The 22,460-nt window shown below is 36.9% G+C and overlaps 1 protein-coding gene across 1 annotated transcript in view; it reads left to right on the forward strand.

Annotated features, from left to right (window-relative positions):
* CWC27 (CWC27 spliceosome associated cyclophilin) overlaps nt 1-22,460 on the forward strand; it is a 194,722-nt gene that overhangs the window by 140,434 nt on the left and 31,828 nt on the right. Inside the window, exon 12 of the mRNA XM_042940181.1 lies at nt 20,993-21,102. Coding sequence (XP_042796115.1) covers nt 20,993-21,102 — 110 coding nt within the window. The remainder of the gene's footprint in view (nt 1-20,992; nt 21,103-22,460) is intronic.

Raw genomic sequence — 22,460 nt, forward strand, 5'->3', positions numbered from 1 at the left:
AGTCTCTTATGCTTTGGCTCTCTCCCACTCTAACCTCTTTTTTTTTTTTTTTTTTTTTTTCCTTCCCCTCTCCCATGGGTTCCTGTTAAGTTTCTCAGGATCCACATAAGAGTGAAACCATATGGTATCTGTCTTTCTCTGTATGGCTTATTTCACTTAGCATCACACTTTCCATTTCCATCCACGGTGCTACAAAAGGCCATATTTCATTCTTTCTCATTGCCACGTAGTATTCCATTGTGTATATAAACCACAATTTCTTTATCCATTCATCAGTTGATGGACATTTAGGCTCTTTCCATAATTTGGCTATTGTTGAGAGTGCTGCTATAAACATTGGGGTACAAGTGCCCCTATGCATCAGTACTCCTGTATCCCTTGGATAAATTCCTAGCAGTGCTATTGCTGGGTCATAGGGTAGGTCTATTTTTAATTTTCTGAGGAACCGCCACACTGCTTTCCAGAGCAGCTGCACCAATTTGCATTCCCACCAACAGTGCAAGAGGGTTCCCGTTTCTCCACATCCTCTCCAGCATCTATAGTCTCCCGATTTGTTCATTTTGGCCACTCTGACTGGCGTGAGGTGATATCTGAGTGTGGTTTTGATTTGTATTTCCCTGATAAGGAGCGACGTTGAACATCTTTTCATGTGCCTGTTGGCCATCCGGATGTCTTCTTTAGAGAAGTGTCTATTCATGTTTTCTGCCCATTTCTTCACTGGATTATTTGTTTTTCAGGTGTGGAGTTTAGTGAGTTCTTTATAGATTTTGGATACTAACCCTTTGTGCGATATGTCATTTGCAGATATCTTTTCCCATTCCGTTGGTTGCCTTTTAGTTTTGTTGGTTGTTTCCTTTGCTGTGCAGAAGCTTTTTATCTTCATAAGGTCCCAGTAATTCACTTTTGCTTTTAATTCCCTTGCTTTTGGGGATGTGTCGAGTAAGAGATTGCTACGGCTGAGGTCAGAGAGGTCTTTTCCTGCTTTCTCCTCTAAGGTTTTGATGGTTTCCTGTCTCACGTTCAGGTCCTTTATCCATTTTGAGTTTATTTTTGTGAATGGTGTGAGAAAGTGGTCTAGTTTCAACCTTCTGCATGTTGCTGTCCAGTTCTCCCAGCACCATTTGTTAAAGAGACTGTCTTTTTTCCATTGGATGTTCTTTCCTGCTTTGTCAAAGATGAGTTGGCCATACATTTGTGGGTCTATTTCTGGGGTTTCTATTCTATTCCATTGGTCTATGTGTCTGTTTTTGTGCCAATACCATGCTGTCTTGATGATGACAGCTTTGTAGTAGAGGCTAAAGTCTGGGATTGTGATGCCTCCTGCTTTGGTCTTCTTCTTCAAAATTACTTTGGCTATTCGGGGCCTTTTGTGGTTCCATATGAATTTTAGGATTGCTTGTTCTAGTTTTGAGAAGAATGCTGGTGCAATTTTGATTGGGATTGCATTGAATGTGTAGATAGCTTTGGGTAGTATTGACATTTTGACAATATTTATTCTTCCAATCCATGAGCAGGGAATGTCTTTCCATTTCTTTAAATCTTCTTCAATTACCTTCATAAGCTTTCTATAGTTTTCAGCATACAGATCTTTTACATCTTTGGTTAGATTTATTCCTAGGTATTTTATGCTTCTTGTTGCAATTGTGAATGGGATCAGTTTCTTTATTTGTCTTTCTGTTGCTTCATTGTTAGTGTATAAGAATGCAACTGATTTCTGTACATTGATTTTGTATCCTGCAACTTTGCTGAATTCATGTATCAGTTCTAGCAGACTTTTGGTGGAGTCTATCGGATTTTCCATGTATAATATCATGTCATCTGCAAAAAGCGAAAGCTTGACTTCATCTTTGCCAATTTTGATGCCTTTGATTTCCTTTTGTTGTCTGATTGCTGATGCTAGAACTTCCAGCACTATGTTAAACAACAGCGGTGAGAGTGGGCATCCCTGTCGTGTTCCTGATCTCAGGGAAAAAGCTCTCAGTTTTTCCCCGAGTAACTAATTGTCATTTAAACAGTATTCATGATTAATAGACAGTATTTCAAGTGCTTACTTGAATTTTGGTGTGCAGATGAACTGTAAGATTTAGAGATGTTCAGAGCAATGAGAACTGCTATAGTCAGAGTCTGATTACAGGGAAGGGGCACACTCCTGTAACATCTTAATTTCTCTACCAAGAGTTCAATAGATTATAGAACCTTGATTCCACAGAGGAAATAATCTATATGTCAGAAAGCATGAATAGTACACACTTCTGAAGAAACAGGATCAGGAAACAGTTCCACCTGGAAAACCACTAGCTTTAATGTGGTCAAGGACCTTTCTGATTGGGAAGACTTATCAAATCTTCAGAGCTCATAGTACCTTACAAAAGAGCTTTAATTTTATTTAGTTGGTGTTTTTTAGTTTTTCTTTCAAATGTAATTTTTCTTTTAAGAACCTTGGGAAATGTAGAAATTACAACCTCAAGAAAATTTATTATCTTACTTAGAAAATAAAAAATTTCCTAAGACTTCCTAAAATGAATGTGAAATCCAAGACCTTGGAAAATTATTTTGGATACTGTTTTATTGTGTAGATACCTAGATGTATTTTTAGAAAAAACATCATTCATCATGTGTCAATGAGGGATTAGTGTTTGCATATTTTTCTGAGTGAAAGGAATTAGATTTAGATGTGAAAAGACTACAGTATCCTCAAAACAAATCTGTTCTCTGTACATTTTTCTTACAAACTCCACCCCCTTTCCTACAGGTTTCTAGCCTGTGTCTCATGACCTACTGTGACCATTTTAGCCACAATTTTTCTGTTGGGCTATTTTAACAACCTGCTAACAGGCTGCCAACAGATCTCTGTCGCTAATCTCAGATCCTGCCAATACATTCTGTGTGTGGCTTTTCTTAAACACAAACTTGATCATGTGTCAATCCCCTTCATAAAATTATTTAATGGCATCTCATTTCCTACAGGATGAAATCCTTTGCATGCCATACAAGGCCCAACGTGGCTAAACTTTGCCTGCCACACCAGTCTCATCTCTCATGGATTGTATGCTCCACATAGGCTAAACCTTTCCATACACCAAGCTCACCTCAGCTATTTCCCACCTCAGCTCTCGCTGTCACAACTTCCTGGAATGCCTTCTGTATGTGATGAATATTGCCTCAGTATTCAAGTTGCCGTTTAAGGTCCTTTCTCTAAAATGGCTTTTCTGATCTCTCCTTCATCACTAGACCAGTGGTTCCCAAGCTTTTCTGTGCATTAGAATCATCTGGAAATTCCAAAGCTCAGGAAGTGAAACCCAGGTGTCAGTACTTTCTGAAGCTCCCCGGATATCAGGTCAAGATGTTTTCAAAATTCACCTATATCTTCCTGGATTTATTTTATTTTTTTACTTTTATTTTTAATTGCTTAAGCCACCTGAAAATTATTTAGTCCATGATGTGGCGTGAGGATACAAGGTTTCTAATTTAGCAGGTGAAAGAGACAACCTACCAATCATTAATACAACATGGTTGGGCGCCTGGGTGGCTCAGTCGGTTAAGCGTCCGACTTCAGCTCAGGTCATGATCTCGCAGACTGTGAATTCGAGCCCTGCGTTGGGCTCTATGCTGACAGCTCAGAGCCTGGAGCCTGCTTCAGATTCTGCGTCTCCCTCTCTCTCTGCCCCTCCCCTGCTCATGCTCTCTTTCTGTCTCAAAAATAAATAAAAACATAAAAAAAAAAAAAAATACAACATGGTATATATTCTCCTGAAGGTTTGAGGGAGCAAAAGCAAGGCAATTAAATCTAGATGGCAGCATTACCTCTCTAGATACACAAACCCAAGTAGACTCATCAGTTATTTAGACCATTGGTCTCCAAAAATGTTTTATTGCACTGACACCATAAAGTTTTTTCTTTATTTTATTTTATTTTTAAGAGTTTTATTTAGATAGAGTTCACATACTGTACAATTCACCCATTTAAAGTATGTGATTCAATGACTTTTGCTATATTCATTAGGTATCTTCAACTATCAGCACAGTCAATTTTAGAACATTTTCATTATCTCAGAAGGAGACACTGTACCCTTTACTGTCTCCTGCTATAGACTCTGCCTTCCCTCCCCCAGCCCTGGGTAACCACTAATCTCCTTTATGCCTCTATAGATTTCTATGTTATAGACATTTCATATGAATGTGATTGGCTTCTTTCACTTAGCATATTTTCAGTGTTCTTCTGTGTTGTAGGATGTATCAAATACTTCATTCCCCATTATGGATAAATGATACTCCCTTTTATAGCTATACCACATGTTGTTTATCTCTTTGTCAACTGATGGACATTTGGGTTATAAAATAAATTTTAAGTGTATTTATGACTCATTTGTGGAGATTACTGAACATTATACTTACTATATATAACATACACAAAAAATAACTGTTTAATACAAAGAGCATTCTTGGGGTGCCTGTTGGTAGAGCCTCTTGATCTCAGGGTCATGAGTTCAAGCCCCATGCTGGGTGTAAAGCTTACTTTAAAAATAAATAGATAAAGAAATAAATGTATTACCATTAGATAGATAGATAGATAGATAGATAAAATAGCATTCTAACATTTTCTTGTCACCTCTTGAGTGGGTCATTTTGTACACTAGAAACCTCTCACTTTTACAAATTTTGAAGCTACTGGTTCAGGTGAGTAAGTTAGTTGAATGAATGCATTCCAGACAGAGGATACAGTGCATGCAAATGCATGGAGATAAAAGAAAGCATGGCACCTTTTCTTATCTTGCAAGTTTTAAGTGTGGAACAGAGAGTGGGAAGGATATGGAATTTTTCATGCAGCCATTTTTACCCTCTCCCTTTACTATAACCATTTAGGCTTACCAACAAAACATCTATTTACTCTTGGAACACCTAAGAAAGAATAAAAGTTTTATTATACTATGTAAGTCTATATTTTTATTGTTATTATTTGGCAGTGTATATTAGACACTGTATTACTATATTTTCCCTCTAGAATCAACCTTACACTTTGGTCTCCTTTCAGATAAAGCCAACTAAGAATTAGCATCAGTTTCCTTTTCACCACTTTTTTCTGTGTCTTTGTTTGTTTGTTTGTTTGTTTGTTTTAATATCTTAGTTGCAGTATTACTGTGACGTGAGGAGACTGGCTTGAGTCAGTGATACAAAAACAACATCAAAAATAAATCCTCTGTACTCTCCCTTCCTTAAAACCCACGGAGAAGTCCCTTACACTTTATTCCACACCATGATAAGTTGCCATATGAGGCATATATAGAAGAATAATTATGTTTTTTCTTACTGATTTGATTGTAGTTGAAGAGAAAATGGTTGCAGTATTTACTCTACCACAGCCAAGGACTTTGCTGGTCTGTGGTATCTTGTGAAGATGCTAGGCAGACTACTGGGATAGAATCCAGTCAACTCAGTTTCTCAGAAATATTTCTCAAGGTTGGCTTGCTTATTTTTCTATTATTCATACTTTTACTGTTTTGGATAGTTTAACAGTGTATCATACTAATTAATTCACTACCTTAAATGCCTTTAAGGAAATAGTAATTAACACTGAATTTACCATCTAAGAAAATAAAGACAAAGCATTTGTGAAGCCAACTCAAGCCTTCACTCCAGTGAGTGACGAAGCTGAGAATAGAATGTGAAGTTGCTAACTCAAAATATTGAACCCAGTCCATTCAATGTGTTGGCTTTGTTTTGTGACTAAGCCAAAGGTTTTTTTAAAAAATTAATCAGTGAGAATGTGTCTCTAATTATGTTCTAATCCAAAATAAGAGGGTGAGAAATTTTTCACTTCACCAAGAAAAAAAATATAAGATTGCCTTAGTGTAACGATTTTAGCTTATGAAATTAATAAGACAAATAAGCCAAATAATCCTTCTTTATTAAAAGATCAATTAATGCCATTTCAAAGCTCAGGAACTTTAAAAAATAATTTTTCTTTTCCCTAGCACATGTGTTTTTGTAATACAGAGTTCAGAGACTAACTTTAGTTAATATATCATCTTAATGTATTTCTATTGTTTCCTGATCATGTTTTGGCTGCCAGTACCACATAAGAAATGTTTAGGCGTGCCTGGGTGGCTCAGTTAGTTAAGTGTCTGACTCTTGACTTCAGCTTAGGTCATGATCTCACAGTCGTGAGATCTGTGTAGGGCTCTGTGCTGGGCGTGGAGCCTGCTTAAAATTCTCTCCCTTTCTTTCTGCCCCTCTCCTCCCCACCCCACTCGTGCACTCTTTCTCTCTCTCAATGAATAAATAAATAAATAAATAAATAAATAAATATTTAATATTACTTAGAAAAAGCAATGTTGGGAGACATTAAGGCTAAGGTGGCACTTGATGACTGCAGCTTTTTAAGGTTCGGGACAAGGAAGGCCAGTTATTCAGACTACCCTGCTTTGTCCCTACTTTCTCCCCACTCTCTCTTCCAATTACTTTCTCTAGAAATCCACTTCACTCTCAAAAATCGTCTTCCTGGGGCGCCTGGGTGGCGCAGTCGGTTAAGCGTCCGACTTCAGCCAGGTCACGATCTCGCGGTCCGTGAGTTCGAGCCCCGCGTCAGGCTCTGGGCTGATGGCTCGGAGCCTGGAGCCTGTTTCCGATTCTGTGTCTCCCTCTCTCTCTGCCCCTCCCCCGTTCATGCTCTGTCTCTCTCTGTCCCAAAAATAAATAAAAAACGTTGAAAAAAAAAATTTTAATAAAAAAAAAAAAAAATCGTCTTCCTTTTTAAAAAATATCTTAACTCATTTAAATAATCTCTTTCAAGACTCTGAAAATTTACGGACGCTGTTCAAATTCTCTAGACATAAAATGGTGAAAACAAAAAAGTTCCTGCCCTCTAGGAACTCACATTCTTGGGTCTGCTTTTGGTACTCATGTCAGCCGGAGCTCACAGGTATTCATTCATCATATACTTTTCCAAACTTCAGCTTTTTTCAGAAGGTTAGGACTTTCCAGGGGCAGTTCCTTCCCTGTTGTATTTAAATGAGTTATTCTGCATAAAGAACTTAAAATACTGACTGGCACATGGAGAGCCCTATATGTACAAGTGTTCCATGTTTCATCCTACCAGTATGCCAGCAGATGGTGCTTCTTTTTTTTTTTTTAAGATTTTATTTTTTTTAAGTAATCGCTACACCCAACGTGGGGCTCAGACTCACAACCCCGAGGTCAAGAATCGCATGCTCCACCAACTGAGCCAGACAGACACCCCAGATAGTGCTTATTCTTCAGCAAATTCAAAATTATAGGTAAGCCTCATGATAAGAATGTTACATTTGAACATCTAAATTTATGGAAATATAACTCAATTGTTTTGATAATTTGCTTCACAAAAGGATTTTCCACATTTCTTCCAACTGTAAATATTACTGGTGCTTTGAAAATATGATTTAATATACAGAAATATTTGTTATTCAAACAAATATGTTAATGAGGCGCCTGGGTGGCTCAGTTGGTTAAGCATCCGACTTCGGCTCAGGTCATGATCTCACAGTTCGTGGGTTTGAGCCCCGTGTCGGGCTGTGTGCTGACAGCTCATAGCCTGGAGCCTGCTTCGGATTCTGTGTCTCCCTCTCTTTCTGCCCCTCTCCTGCTCGCACTCTGTCTTTCTGTCTCTCTCTCTCTTAAAATAAATAAACGTTAAAAAACAAAAACAAATAGGCTAATAAAGTGAAAACTATTATATCTACTCCTTGCTTCTTCAAATGAGATTTAATCTTTTGAAGGGAGCCATAGCTATAAAGTAGCTTACAGACATAAAATATGGTGCCCTATTTTCTTTTTTTTTTTTTTATGGTGCCCTATTTTCAGTGCCAAATAATAATACCTCATATTTGTAGAACATGACCAGTTTACAAAGTCTTGTCACATGCCTCATTACATTTAGTTCTGTAACAGTCCTTAGAAGTAGATTGAACAAGTATTATAGTTCTCATTTTGCAAATGAAGAAGCCTAAGCATTAAAAACATTTAATACTCATCCTAAATGAAACAATTTGAGTCAGAACTTCTGTCCAATATTCTTTCCACTCTACAACTGCAAAGCATTGTTTCCTTAAAAAATAAAATAAAATAAGCCACAAGCAAAATGACCTGTTAGCTGGAAGCCAGAATCAACTGGCTCAGCTGAGAGCTGGCCTGCAGTTCACAGCATTACCAGTAAGACTGAGAAAGGTGACCCCCCATCCAACTCACACTCCAGCCTCAAGTTCCAGAAAGCATATCTGAACACAGGTCTACTTCAGATGAAGCATAACGTGATGACCTTTGTCCTTCCCTTACCTCATCTCAAAATTTAGCTTGTTAGAGGTATCATTTAAGATGAGGATTGAGGAAGAGGGGTGAAATCTGAGCCAGAATTAGTGTGCCAATAGTAGAGAATATGGTGTAGGCAGGTTCAAAAAGGCTGAGACAGGGGCACTTAGAATACTGACTGGCACATTTTCGGAAAAACTTTTTTGTACAAGTGTTCTACAGATAGGTGATAAGAGTGGCAGAACATTTACCATCCTACCAGTATGCCAGCAGGTAGTGCTTCTTTTTCTTTTTTTTTTTTTTAAGATTTTATTTTTTTTTAAGTAGTCTCTACACCCAACATGGAGCTCAAACTCACAACCCTGAGATCAAGAGGCATGTGATCCACCAACTGAGCCAGACAGGTATCCTAGATAGTGCTTATTCTTTAGCAAATTCAGAATTACAGGTAAAAAGTGCAGCCAGAAACAACTGGGCATGGTGCTTTTAAGTAATTGCACATTTTTCACATTTAAATTAGAATATTCTGATAGATATAGAAAAGTAATTTTATCAGGGTATTTTTCAGAGTTCCTTCCTAAACTAATTAGGGGAAAATCCCAACGAGATTTTGGGAGTCAGTCTCTCTCTGTCTCTCTCTTACTTACTTGCCTTTGTCCTCTTGTTCACTGAACTACTGAGGCAGGCATTGTTTTCATTAACAGAAGTGTAGGCATGAGGAAACTTGGAACTCTATCCTCTGTTTTATCAACTAACTCAAACTAGTATCATAATAAGAAAATACCCTTTAATTTTTTTTTTTTTTTTTTTTTTTTTTTTAGAAATGAGCTCAAACAACATACCAATCTAGGGTGTTCAACGCAGTTCATTTAGTTTTACAAAAGGCTCATAAATACTTGTAAATGATTTCCTTTCAGTATAGACCTGCAAGATATGTATTATGGCTGCTCTATTGCTTACCAAAAAAAAGTATGTGCATGATCAGATTTTTATCTTATTTTCCTTATTCTCATCTTATTCCCCCGTTCTTCACTTTCAGAGAACATTTTTCCTCATCCTCTTGTGCATCCTGCACTACGTTGCCTTCCTGCTTTGGTAGTGATGTCTCTTCTCCCTGCTGTGGCTAAATCTTATTTCTCCTACAAGGCCCAGTTATGCTGCCACTTCCTCCTCTCAACTTTCCCTCTGTCATCCCTGCATGAATTTCATAAGTACTTTATCAGGACCTCTCTTATGTCATTTGTACCACCACACGGTTAAAGATATATCTTATCCCTTTTCCAGCCTATGAGCTCCTTAATGTCAGGAACCGTCTATGATTCACTCACTCCCATAGGCACTAGTGCCCCCCTCCTTTCCCATAACTGCTCGCCGTGTAATAGAATAAAAACAGCAATGGGCTTTGAAGTCTGACAGCTCTGATTTCAAATCCTTGGTCTATCATTTATTAGCCATATAACCTTGGGCAAGATACTTAACCTCTCTGAACCTCTGTTTCCTCAAGCATAAAATAGAGATGATAATACCCCTTCTGTTGTTCCAGAATTAAGTGAGAAAGCAGGCTCAGATTTTTTAGCCTTATATCTCAGACATACTAGGGCCTCAAAAGTGGTAGGAGTGCTAGTAGCAGTGGTCCTAACTTGTATTTTAGAGGTCATTTTATTGCTTCAGTTTCCTTAGTCACATAGGGGATAAAAAAAATCCCATGCCGAACCACACATGCAAGTATTTAAGGATTATTTTGAACTGGTCTGTAAACTCTTGTAACTACTCTGGGAAAAGTACCTCCTGAATTTACTACAAAACAATAGAACCCTCCTTTAAGTGCTATTAGAAATGTAGATATTCTGCAGTGTTTAATTTGCTAGGGGTAATCACAGCCTTGGGCAATTGTAGATAGCAGTGCTTTCTTTAGTATCCTCCCTGACTGGTTTCATGAAATCTTTTTATCTTGAAGAATTTTGTATTTTTTTTTCTTCTTGCTACAACAAAGAGTATAAAATTTGTAGTTTCCATATCCAGAATGACAGTGCAACGTAGGGATATTATCAAAATGGCCATCAAAATGCAAGAATTGTGGGTCACACCATCTGGAGATGTACAAAGTGTGCTCTGTTGAGAGACCTGGGGACAAAAATCAATCAATCTTTGTGCTAGTACTGGGGTCCAGCTGAGGAAGAATGAGGTAAATTTTAACAGAAACAACAGACTAGAGTTGACGGGTGGAAAGCTGGAACCCCCAGAAGAAAAGCCTTTCGTGTCCCTCAATAATTCTCAGTAATCATTTTATAATTGTTTTTTGTGATCATTATTAAGAAAAATGGAGAAACATCAGATAAAAAGCTTATCAGATAGAGTCTGTGTAATAAAAAAAGAAGTATTAGTAGAAGATAAGACAATTAAGCTCACAATTTCATGTTTTAGTGTTCAGAAGCTGTCTTTACTGGTAAGAGCTCTCTTCATCTCTTAATTTGTTAGATAAGTTCATTTAATTCATTTGAATTGATTTTTAGTTTAATATTTTGTGGTAACTAATTTATGTGTTATTATGTAAGTTATTACCAACATGACTGCTATTTGAATTATAAACTCAACAAAGCAAGGCCACCTGGATGGATGAGTCGGTTAAGCGTCCAACTTCTGCTCAGGTCATGATCTCTCCTTTCATAAGTTCGAGCCCCACATTGTGCTCTGTGCTGACAGTTCAGAGCCTGGACCCTGACTGCTTTGGATTCTTTGTCTCCCTCTCTCTGCCCCTCCCCCATTCATGCTGTGTCTCTCTGTATCTCAAAAATAAATAAACATTAAAAAAAAAATTAAAAAAAAACTCAACAAAGCAATACACTTAGGGAAATAAAAGGTAAAATTTTGTATTTGGATAGCACTGGGGCATTAAAACAAGTTTTCAAAATTTTCTAATATCTTCGGTACCTGGGTGGCCCAGTCAGTTACGTTACCAACTCTTGATTTCAGTTCAGGTCATGATCTCATGGTCTCATGATCTCTCAGCCCATGTGGGGCTCAGTGCAGAGCGTCGAGCCAGCTTGATAGTCTCCCTCTCTTCCTCTCTGCCCCTTTCCCACTCACACTCTCTCTTTCTCTCTCAAAATAAATAAATAAACTTTTAAAAACTTAATTTAATTTTAAAGATTCGAATTTCTTGGGGCACTGGGTGGCTCAGTGAGTTAAGCTTCCGACTTCGGCTCAGGGTCATGATCTCACAGATCGTGGGTTCAAGCCCCACACTGGGGTCTGTGCTGACAGCTCAGAGCCTGGAGCCTGCTTCGGATTCTGTGTCTCCCTCTCTCTCTCTGCCCTTCCCCAGCTCGTGCTCTGTCTCTCTCTCTCAAAAACAAATAAACATAAAAAAAAATTCTAATATCTTTTTTTTTTTTATTTTTTTAAAGTTTATTTCTTTTTGAGAGATGGAGAGAGATAGAGTGTGAGCAGGAGAGGGGCAGAGAGAAAGGGAGACACAGAACTCAAAGCAGGCTCCAGGCTCTGAGCTGTCAGCAGAGCCTGATGCGGGGCTCAAACTCAGGAACCGTGAGATCATGACCTGAGCCAAAGTTGGAGGCTCAACCAACTGAGCCACCCAGGTGCCCCTAAAGATTCTAATATCTTTAGGTAAAATAACAAAAATTAAAATTAAGAAAACTCCTAATTAGAGGGGTGCCTGAGTGGCTTAGTCAGTTGAGCATCTGACTCTTGATTTCAGCTCTGGTCATGAGTCCCAAGGTTGTGGGATCAAGCCCCATGTTGGGGTCTGTGCTGAGCATGGAGCCTGCTTGGGATTCTCCCTCTCCTCCTCTCCCCTGCTCACACTCTCTCTCTCTAAAAAACTAAACCAAAACCAAAAGACTCCTAATTAGAGAATTAAATCTATATTGGAGATTCATGCCATTTTATAAATGGTCACACTGTAGTATAAAGGTATATAATTTCAAAGTGACTATTAGATTATAATGAAATACATCTGTGGTGATTACACATTCCAAAAAGAAAGTACACATAGTAGTATATAGAGAGAGGAAACAACATTGAGTGATCAGAAAATCTGGTTTCTGATATTCCAAGCTTAACACAATCATTTGACCTCTCTGAACCTCAGTTTTTTCATCTGTAAAGGAGCGGTTATTGCTGCCTAAAAACTTCATAGTACTAATATTTTGTGTTGTGATACTGGACATACTCCTTTTGTACTGAATTTAAAAATTAAGATTTAGTAGGGGTGCTTGGGTCACTCATTCGGTTAAGCATCTGAGTCTTGATTTCGGTCAGGTCATGATCTCACAGTTGTGAGACTGAGCCCCAAGTCGTGCTCTGTGCTGGGAGTGGAGTCTGCTCAAGATTTCTCTCTCCCTCCGCTCCTTCCCTGCTTGCACTCTCACTCTCTTTCAAAAAAAATCAAGATTAAGTAGCGAGTAGACTATAAGTATACAGAACCGCTAGATATGAACTTCCATTTATTCATAGGCTACCCCTGTTAAAAATGTTTAATGGAGTGGGGGTGCTTGGGTGGCTCAGTTGAGCCTCTGACTCTTGCTTTCAGCTCAGGTCAGGATCTCACCATTTGTGAGATCGAGCCCCACATCAAACTTTGCACTGACAGCAGGGAGCCTATGTGGGATTCTCTCTCTCCCTTTCTCTCCGCTCCTCCCCCATACATGCTTGTCCTCTCTCTCAAAATAAATAAATAAACATTAAAAAAAGAAATGTTTAATGGAAAATGCAGGCTGAAAATCAGAATTTTTGTATTTATATTCCAGAATGGAATACAGTTTGAAAATCTGGATTAATTTAATTGGATTATAACTTGTTACCTTCACATTTCTCGAATCAGCTAATAGAAAAACACAGCTACTAGAAAATATTGTGTATTACTCTGAGGATTATTTTAAGCCTAAAATAACATGAAGCATTGAAATTAGGATGAACAGGGAAAGAAAAATAAAAACTTCGTCTAAATGGAGACTGAATTCCATTTAATCACTGTTCGGTGTTGAAGCATATGTCAGTGTTCGGTGTTCAAGGATACTTCAGGTGATGTCCCTGAATTATTCAACCACTTTGACTTATCTTTATGAAACTATAGGCTTATTTTGACCACCAGATGGAGCCAGTATTGTTCAATTTGTAACACAAAAAATATGCTGAAAATAAAAAGTAGTTAAATAAAATGAATAAATCATAGATTTTTTATTTTAGCTCACAGTACAGAAAGAAACTAGACTTTTAGCTAGTCTTCCCCTAAATTCTGTCTAATCTTTGTAAATGTGCACCCTCCCTCTATTAAATAATTTCTTAATTCTGAATAATTTTCATTTGGGTAGTTTCATTGGAAGAGAGACCACTTTTCTTCTTATTCACTTTTCAAAGACATCATCTAAGTAACCTTTAATTATCTTTAAAACATAATTAGTACAAATCTAACCTCTTGTCATTCAATAAGTACTATGGATTATAATTATGAAAAGTGATAATAAAAAATATACTATATGTAGGCCCTCACCTTAATGTCACAGAATACCCCCATTATTGTCCTTTTCATAATGGATTTTCCTAATGAAACAAACCAAAAAATAGGCATTCTGGCTGGGGGCAGGATATACAGTTCATCCCCAGTAGCTCCTCAAGCAGAGGTAAAGCTTCAGTGAATGGGTACAACTCTTAACACAGATTCTACACAGAAAGCTCAGTGTTCAGGGACCTTAGTCAGAGGTAACTACCTTAAAGTTGACTTGTACTCCTCTTACGTCTGTTTAATACATGTGAGAAATTATTTATCTGTAACTCAACGTAGTTCAACAACTATCTATTGAAAAAGTATTTGTATGCTAGGGGTCCTAACACACTACAAACCCCTCAGGGAGCCATTCCGTCATGCAAGAGCAATAAGGCAAGTACGGACACTGGGAACTTAAGACCTAAAGAGGATCAAATTGTTCATTTGTCCATTCAGCTACTATTTATTGAGTCCACGCTTTATGCAAGACATATGCTAGACTCCAAAAAGGGGACAATTCCTGCCATGTGTGTTTGTAGCCAAGGGGCAATACAGAAAAAGAAGCGGTTATGATATAGTGTTTAAATTGTTTGAAGGCCGAAATGAGGGGAAAATATGATTAATTAAGGATTATCAAGAAAAAGCCATAAAGGATTCTTCTTAGGTAGAAATTATTTACATAAACCCACTGTTTGGCAGACTGTACTTCCCATTTATTATGGTCTGAGAGGAATTTAGAACCTTTTTTTGGCAGGATTTTATTTCATCGGACACATCCAACTGGTGACCTGATGCCTTTTTGTGTCAAATTGGAGTATTTTCTATGTTTTCTTGTACGTCAAACATGAAGAAGAAATAACCAAGCTGGTTAAGAACTTGTCATTTAGAGCCAGACTACATGGGTTTATATTCTCATGTTTATAGTCCCTTACATAAGTTATTTAACCTCTTACTACCTTAGTTTCCTTATCAGCAAAATAAGGCTAACAGTATGCCTCCTTCATTGGGTCGGTTATTAGGATTAACCAAGTAATTCAGGTACTGGTATCTGACACATAGCCAGTACTTAAAATGTTAGCTATATTCAAGTCTGTTACATTTCCTAGAATTAATTTAAGAATGGGTGTATATAAAATTTGATTAAAAAACATATTTTTTAGCTTCCAGGAACTACGATGAGATACAACTAGGTATCACCAGCATTGATATATTCTATATCCATTAAAGTCTACCCCTTTTGTTTCCAAATGCTGTTTACTATTAGCAGTAATATATTACCTTTATTTGTATAAAAGTTTTCATTTATTATGGGAATTTTTCAAAAATTTCCTTGAAGTACTAGATCCAGATATATTTAAAATAATTTATAAGCAGCCTTACTAACAGTTTCTGACACTGTTTCTGATCATTTGATAAGCTTTTTTTAAAATGAATCAATGTACAGCTACTTGGAGCTGTTAGCTCCTTGAGCTCTAGTCCTGAGACAGGGGACGGAATGAGCTCTTTATCTATCTATAAAATGCGATTTGTAGATGGATACCACTGGTTCTTCAGCTAAGTAACCGCAGTTGACTAGTCACCATCCCTTTATGTTCAGAACAAAAAGGTTTCACAAAAGAGATTCAAGTGGAGCAAGGATTAGTTTCTGACTAGCCCTTAGGGGAAGGCTTAGAGGCATTCTTTATAACATGCAGGAACTGAAGTACAGTACTTAACTTGGATGTCACCTTCACTAAGAGTCAGAACACAAGTTTTAGCCCAGGCTCTGCTGCTGATCTCCCTGGGAGACTGGCTGCGTAACTTCACTTACATTAACATTGGTTACCTCACCTATAAAGGGAGAAGTTAGATGAGAAGATCCTCAAAGCAACTTCCAGCTCTGGTGCTCTAGTAAACTGATGCTCCAGTACTAAACTGATGGTTACCGTGACATTGGACACTCTCCTCACCAAAACGTTTCATGTATATTACCTAGTTGTATCTCAGAGACAGCAAAGATATTTTATTCTAACACTACAACATAGGTAAGCTTTAAGCCCTCTAAGGAATCAGCAATTTGATACTAAAAATCAGTAACTTGATTTCTTAACTATTTCACATATCTTATGTGAATTTTTTATGTTTTATCTTACGTTCATTTTACCTTTTCCATTACATTATAGAATGAAAAGCTTGTTATCATTTATGTTTTAAATATCTTTTATAGCATTTCTCAGAATGCCCACCATGTTAGAGACACTTAGTAAAATTTTGTTTTCCGGATTAAAGTTTTAATTGAACTCAGTAGGGCACAGCGTTGGCCTTTCGTATCATACCTGGGCTCAAATCCCAGCTTTACCATATTCTAATTCCTGTTTCCTCATATGGTTTATAGACACTTCATAATCAAAGCATCTTAGCATGGTGCCTAACTATAGCCTTTGGTAAATGTTCTTTTTCCCCACTATTCTTTATTCCTATTTTTCAACATGTTTTGTAGAAATTTCAGTTAATGACAAATAGTCATCATACTGTGTCATTATTATTTATGACTTATCATCCACTGTATATTGAGATTTATAAGAAAAGTAAAAGAACAGTCTGTACTTAGAGAAACTAAATTTTTCAAACTCCTCATGTATTTTATTAGCCAGTTTTATGTCACTAAAATCATCCAGTCACTTATTCAATTTTTGTTTATTCAGGGGGATTCAAGCACATGAGAAATGAATGTGCTACTTCCTGTTCTGGCAACATGGACTGAGCACAGAACTTCCTTCTTCTTCAAATATATAGAAACACTGGATAAAATATGATCAAGCCCAATTTAAATACTTAGCTAAGCTTGAAAGAGAAAGAGAGAAGATAAGAAAAAAAGAAAAGCCCTGGGTACTAGAAACAAAGGGGAGGCGTAACCAGAGCATTAAGTGGGCAAGCTGATACTGTAGTTGCTCAGGGGCATATTGGAACCAGATGTAGGCTCTACTAGCTAGAAAGTGGGGTTTTTATCTAAGACATGGACGGCAATGTGGCCTTGGATCAAGAGAAATGGGAACTAGAAAAACTGTCCACCTGGTCAGGAAGGCCACCATGAAGCTTTTCATTTTTCAGAGCTACCTGTGGGAGGAGTCTCACAAAAAAATCAAAACTCTAAACCTCTACCAGGCATGGCTACAAAGTTTGAGTACACACTAGCTATATGGTACAGGAATCCTAAGCCAAGAAATTAATTTAAAAAAGAATGACTCCAGACCAATGGAACCCCTAAATTGCCTGGTAGAAACAAATGTGAAAGTTCTCTGTAGAAATTCTTACACAATCCTGCGGTGCCTAGGATTCCTATGGAGCATGATGGAGATGAAGCTCTAGCTCAAGATAAACTCACAATCAAAAATTAGAAAACACAGAGAGAAATGATAAGCCTAAGAAGAGAGAAAGAAGACATAACAAAAAGATACCCAAGAAGAATCTGAAAGATACAATATAACAAGTGTATTTTAAATAATTAAAAGAGATTTTTAAATCCTGAAATATCATAATAAAAGACTAAGGCTATCACTGGGGCTCTTGGGTTACTTAGTCGGTTAAGTGTCTGACTCTGGATTTCGGCTCAGGTCATGATCTCATGGTTCATGAAATCGAGCCCCACGTTGGGCTCCATGCTGACAGCACAAAACCTGCTTGGGATTCTCTCTCTCCTTCTCTCTCTCTGTCCCTCCCCTGCTCACGTGCTCACTCTCTCTCTCTCTCAAAATACATAAATAAACTTAAAAAAAGAAAATACTAAGGCTATTAAAAGAGCAGGTGAATTTAAAGAACAAAATAGAATATCTAAAAAATACATATATAATTATTAAAATCAGTGGCTCAGTTTATGTCTTAAAACTAAAAACTTAAAACAGTTTATGTCTTAGATACAACTAAACAAAGAATTAGTGAACTGAAATATAAAACTAAGGAAATTATTCAGAGTATACCACTGGCAAATCAAAATGAAAAATTAACGTTCTGTGATTATTCATAGTTGATCATATTATAAAGAGAAGTACTTTATAGTAATGTGATATAGTCAGTTAGGAAATATAAGAGTTGACCAGATTTTTCACACAGTTGGGTTTGTGCAGCAAATGTTACTGTGTTAGAAAATCTCTTATCAGTTGCATTTCTATACACCAATAATGAAGCAACAGAAAGAGATATCAAGGAATAGATCCCATTTAAAACTGTACCAAGAATCATAAAATACCTAGGAATAAACCTAACCAAATAGGTAGAAAATCTGTACACTGAAAACTAGAGAAAGCTTATGAAAGAAATTAAAGAAGACACAAACGAATGCAAGAACATTTCATGCTCAGGGAAGAGAAGAACAAATATTGTTAAAATGTTGATACTACCCAAAGCAATCTATACACCCAATGCAATCCCAATAAAAATAGTACCAGCATTCTTCACAGAGCTAGAACAAATGATCCTAAAATTTGTATGGAACCACAAAAGACCCTGAATAGCCAAAGTAATATTGAAAATGAAAACCAAACCTGGAGGCATCACAGTCCTGGACTTCACACTCTATTACAAAGCTGTAATCATCAAGACAGTATGGTATTGGCACAAAAAGAGACACATAGACCAATGGAATAGAATAGAGAAACCAGAAATGGACCTACAAATGTATGGCCAACTGATCTTCGACAAAGCAGGAAAAAGTATCCAATGGAAAAAAGACAGTCTCTTTATCAAATGGATAGGAAAACTGGACAGTGACATGCAGAAAAATGAAACTGGACCACTTTCTTACACCATACACAAAAATAAATTCAAAATAGATAAAGACCTAAATGTAACACAGAAACCATCAAAATCCTAGAAAACAGGCAACAACTTCTTTGATCTTGCCCACAGCATCTTCTTACATGTCTTCGAAGACAAGGGAAATAAAAGCAAAAATGAACTATTGGGACTTCATCAAGGTAAAAAGCTTCTGCACAGATAAGGAAACAATCAACAAAACTAAAAGGCAACCAACAGAATGGGAGAAGATGTTTGCAAATGACATATCAGATAAAGGGTTAGTACCAAAAATCTACAAAGAACTTAACGAACTCAACACCTGGAAAACAAATTATCCAGTGAAGAAATGGGCAGAAGATATGAGTAGACACTTTTCCAAAGGCATCCAGATGACCAACAGACACATGAAAAGATGCTCAATAGTGTAATCATAAGGGAAGTACAAATCAAAACCACTTTGAGATACCACCTCATACCAGTCAGAGTGGGTAAAATTAACAACTCAGGAAACAACAGATGTTGGTGAGGATGTGGAGAAAGGGGAACCCTCTTGCACTGTTGGTGGAAATGCAAACTGGTGGAGCCAAAACAGTGTGGAAGTTCCTCAAAAAATTAAAAATAGAATTACTCTACAACCCAGCAATAGCACTACTAGTAATTTATCCAAAGGACACAAGAGTACTGATTCATAGGGGCACATGTACCCCAATGTTTATAGCAGTGGTATGAACAATAGCCAAATTATGGAAAGAATCCAAATGTCCATCAACGGATGAATGGATAAAGAAGATGTGGTGTATACATATATATATATATATATATATATATATATATATACACACACACACACACGCACACACACACACACACACACACACACACACAATGGAATACCACTCGGTGGTAAAGAAAGAATGAAATCTTGCTGTTTGCAACAACATGGATGGAACTGGAGTGTATTATCCTAAGTGAAATAAGTCAGTCAGAAAAAGACAGTTATCCTGTTATCACTCACATGTGGAATTTGAGAAACTTAACAGAATACCATAGGAGAAGGGAAGGAAAAATAAGTTACAGAGAGGGAAGCAAACTATAAGAGACTCTTAAATTTGTTCTCTGTAAAACAAACTGAGAGCTGATGGGGGTGGAGGGTTGGGGAGGGACGGGGAAAATGGGTGATGAGTAAGTGATGAACCATGGGTATCTATTCCTGAAGCCAAGACTATACTGTATATACACTGTATGTTCGCTAACTTGACAATAAATTATTTTAAAAAATGGGGCGCCTGGGTGGCTCAGTCAGTTGGGCGTCTGACTTCGGCTCAGGTCATGATCTTGCTCGGTTTGTGAGTTCAAGTCCCGCATCAGGCTCTGTGCTGACAGCTCGGAGCCTGGAGCCTCCTTCAGATTCTGTGTCTCCTCTCTCTGCCCCTCCCATGCTCATGCTCTGTCTCTCTGTCTCTCAATAATAAATAAATGTTAAAAAAATAAATAAAAATAAATAAGTAAAATAAAATAAATTATTTTTAAAAAAGATGTGAAATAAAAGTATGTTGATATAGTCAAAAAAAAAAGAAAAAATCTCTTGAACAAAATAGCTAATTGTTAATACACTACATGTTAATAACATTCTTAAAACTCTATAACAAAAAAGCAAGCAGCAAACCAAGATTTGAGTAGAAAGATTACTTGCATTCTTGATTACATCAGCTCCTCTTGGTTTACCAGCCAAAAATAATAAGAGATAGGTTGTTGAGTGTTTAAGTCACAAATTTTCATTAATTTGTGTGCATGTAAGTTAATGTAAAAAAAAAATTTTTTTTTTTAGGCAAAACTCTGTTCTGTCAACCCAGATGTTAACTAATCTTCATAAGGAATTATTGCAGGATCAAATCTATAAATTGGTTTTCTAATTTCTAACTTAGTAACAATTATTTTTATCTGCTTCTGATTACTGTCCTGAGTTATTTGCTGGATATATTAATTTTTTATGATGACATCAAATTGAACTTGTGTATTTGTTGTTGTTATTGTTGTTTTAACTGGGGAACAAAAGTGGTAGGTAATTGGAAAATCAACCAATACTGGAAGATTATATAAGGCAGGAGAATAATGTAAAATGGCATTGTTGAATTTTAGGAAAATCTTAATTATTTTAAAAGTGAGATAGCTAATTTTATAGTCAAACAAGTGAGACCTACAATAGTACAATATATAATGAAGATGTTTATAAAATTGGTTGATAAATTAACATCAGTCACTTTCTAGTGTAGGTAATAGTTGTGGAGCTGGTGGCATTTATTGGTTTGATTTTTAAATGGGTGAGAACCAATCCCAGGTTTTGACCTCATCTTCTGTAATAAGCATAAATGTTAATATGAAACCACCCAGCGTTTTTACTATTTATTCTAAGAACATTCTATTATTCTTCAGAAGAAGAAACTGCTCCTGACAGTGCTGTTGCAGAATACAGAAGAGAAAAGCAAAAGTATGAAGCTCTGAGGAAGCAACAGGCAAAGAAGGGAACTTCCCGGGAAGACCAGGTAATGTCACAAACCAAAATCCATACGTAATTCATTGCCTTTTAATTGTCTTTAAGTGCTGCTAATGGAGCCTAATTTGATTGTACACTGGGAAAGCACTACCTCTTAAAAATGAAAAAGGATATATTCGTATAGGTGGGATGACAAGGACCTTGGCCATTCATGTTCTTTCCAGACATTACAGGAAAAAACCTAAAACTTTCAGGTTTCAACCTTGTGCTCCCATATCAAGCATAGGAATCTTGTAAAGCCACATATTAAATGATGAAGAGATCTCTTCTAGCACAGTATCTTACACGCTGACTAGCCAACTCTGCTTGAAGTTGTACACTGCCTGTAAATAAGGCAATATTGTAAATAATATTGCAGAACTCTGCTTATTCTAAGTAATTTCTGAATCTTTAAGATTGTTAGAAATAAGAAAGAACTATTTCAACAATTTGAAAATCAATTGTACACACCATATAACACTTAGCAATCGAAATAAATCTCCAGCAACCCTTCATATTGAAAAGCTAGGGTGAAGGCAAAAACCATTTATTTTTGGTGCTGCCATATATACATATATATGTGTGTGTGTGTGTGTGTGTGTATGTACATATATATACATATACACATATACATGTATATATATATGGCTATATATGGCAGCATCAAAAATAAATGGTTTTTGGTGTATATATGTGTATATATTTGAGAACAAGCTATTTTAGGTGTATAAATAAAATAGGCAAAATAAAAGTAAATTAAAAAGCCCAAGTGTAGGGGCGCCTGGGTGGCGCAGTCGGTTAAGCGTCCGACTTCAGCCAGGTCACGATCTCGCGGTCCGTGAGTTTGAGCCCCGCGTCGGGCTCTGGGCTGATGGCCCAGAGCCTGGAGCCTGTTTCCGATTCTGTGTCTCCCTCTCTCTGCCCCTCCCCCGTTCATGCTCTGTCTGTCTCTCTCTGTCCCAAAAATAAATAAAAAACGTTGAAAAAAAATTAAAAAAAAAAAAAAAAAAAAGCCCAAGTGTATTTGAATAATTTGAATAACTTAATATAATCAGGGACTATATTATAAATTGCACCTAATTACTGGTAAAAAAGGATCATACATCAGTACTTACCATGAAAATAACCATAGGGAAAGTTCAGTAAGAAATCAGGTATAGGAAATTGTAATTATAGAGAACTAATTTGAGCAATTTTCAAAAGAAATGACACATCAAATGAAATTAAGAAAAAGTACATTATTAACTTGATTTCATGGAGTCCAAAGCCCTTTGAATAGCAACTACAGTCAATTTACTACCAGAGATACCCTAGGGATCATTTTTTCATTCTTATTCATTCTTCATTTTTGCCTCCTAGCAAATAATT

The sequence above is a fragment of the Panthera leo genome, chromosome A1 (genome assembly GCF_018350215.1).
Source record: "Panthera leo isolate Ple1 chromosome A1, P.leo_Ple1_pat1.1, whole genome shotgun sequence".
Classification (NCBI taxonomy): domain Eukaryota; kingdom Metazoa; phylum Chordata; class Mammalia; order Carnivora; family Felidae; genus Panthera; species Panthera leo.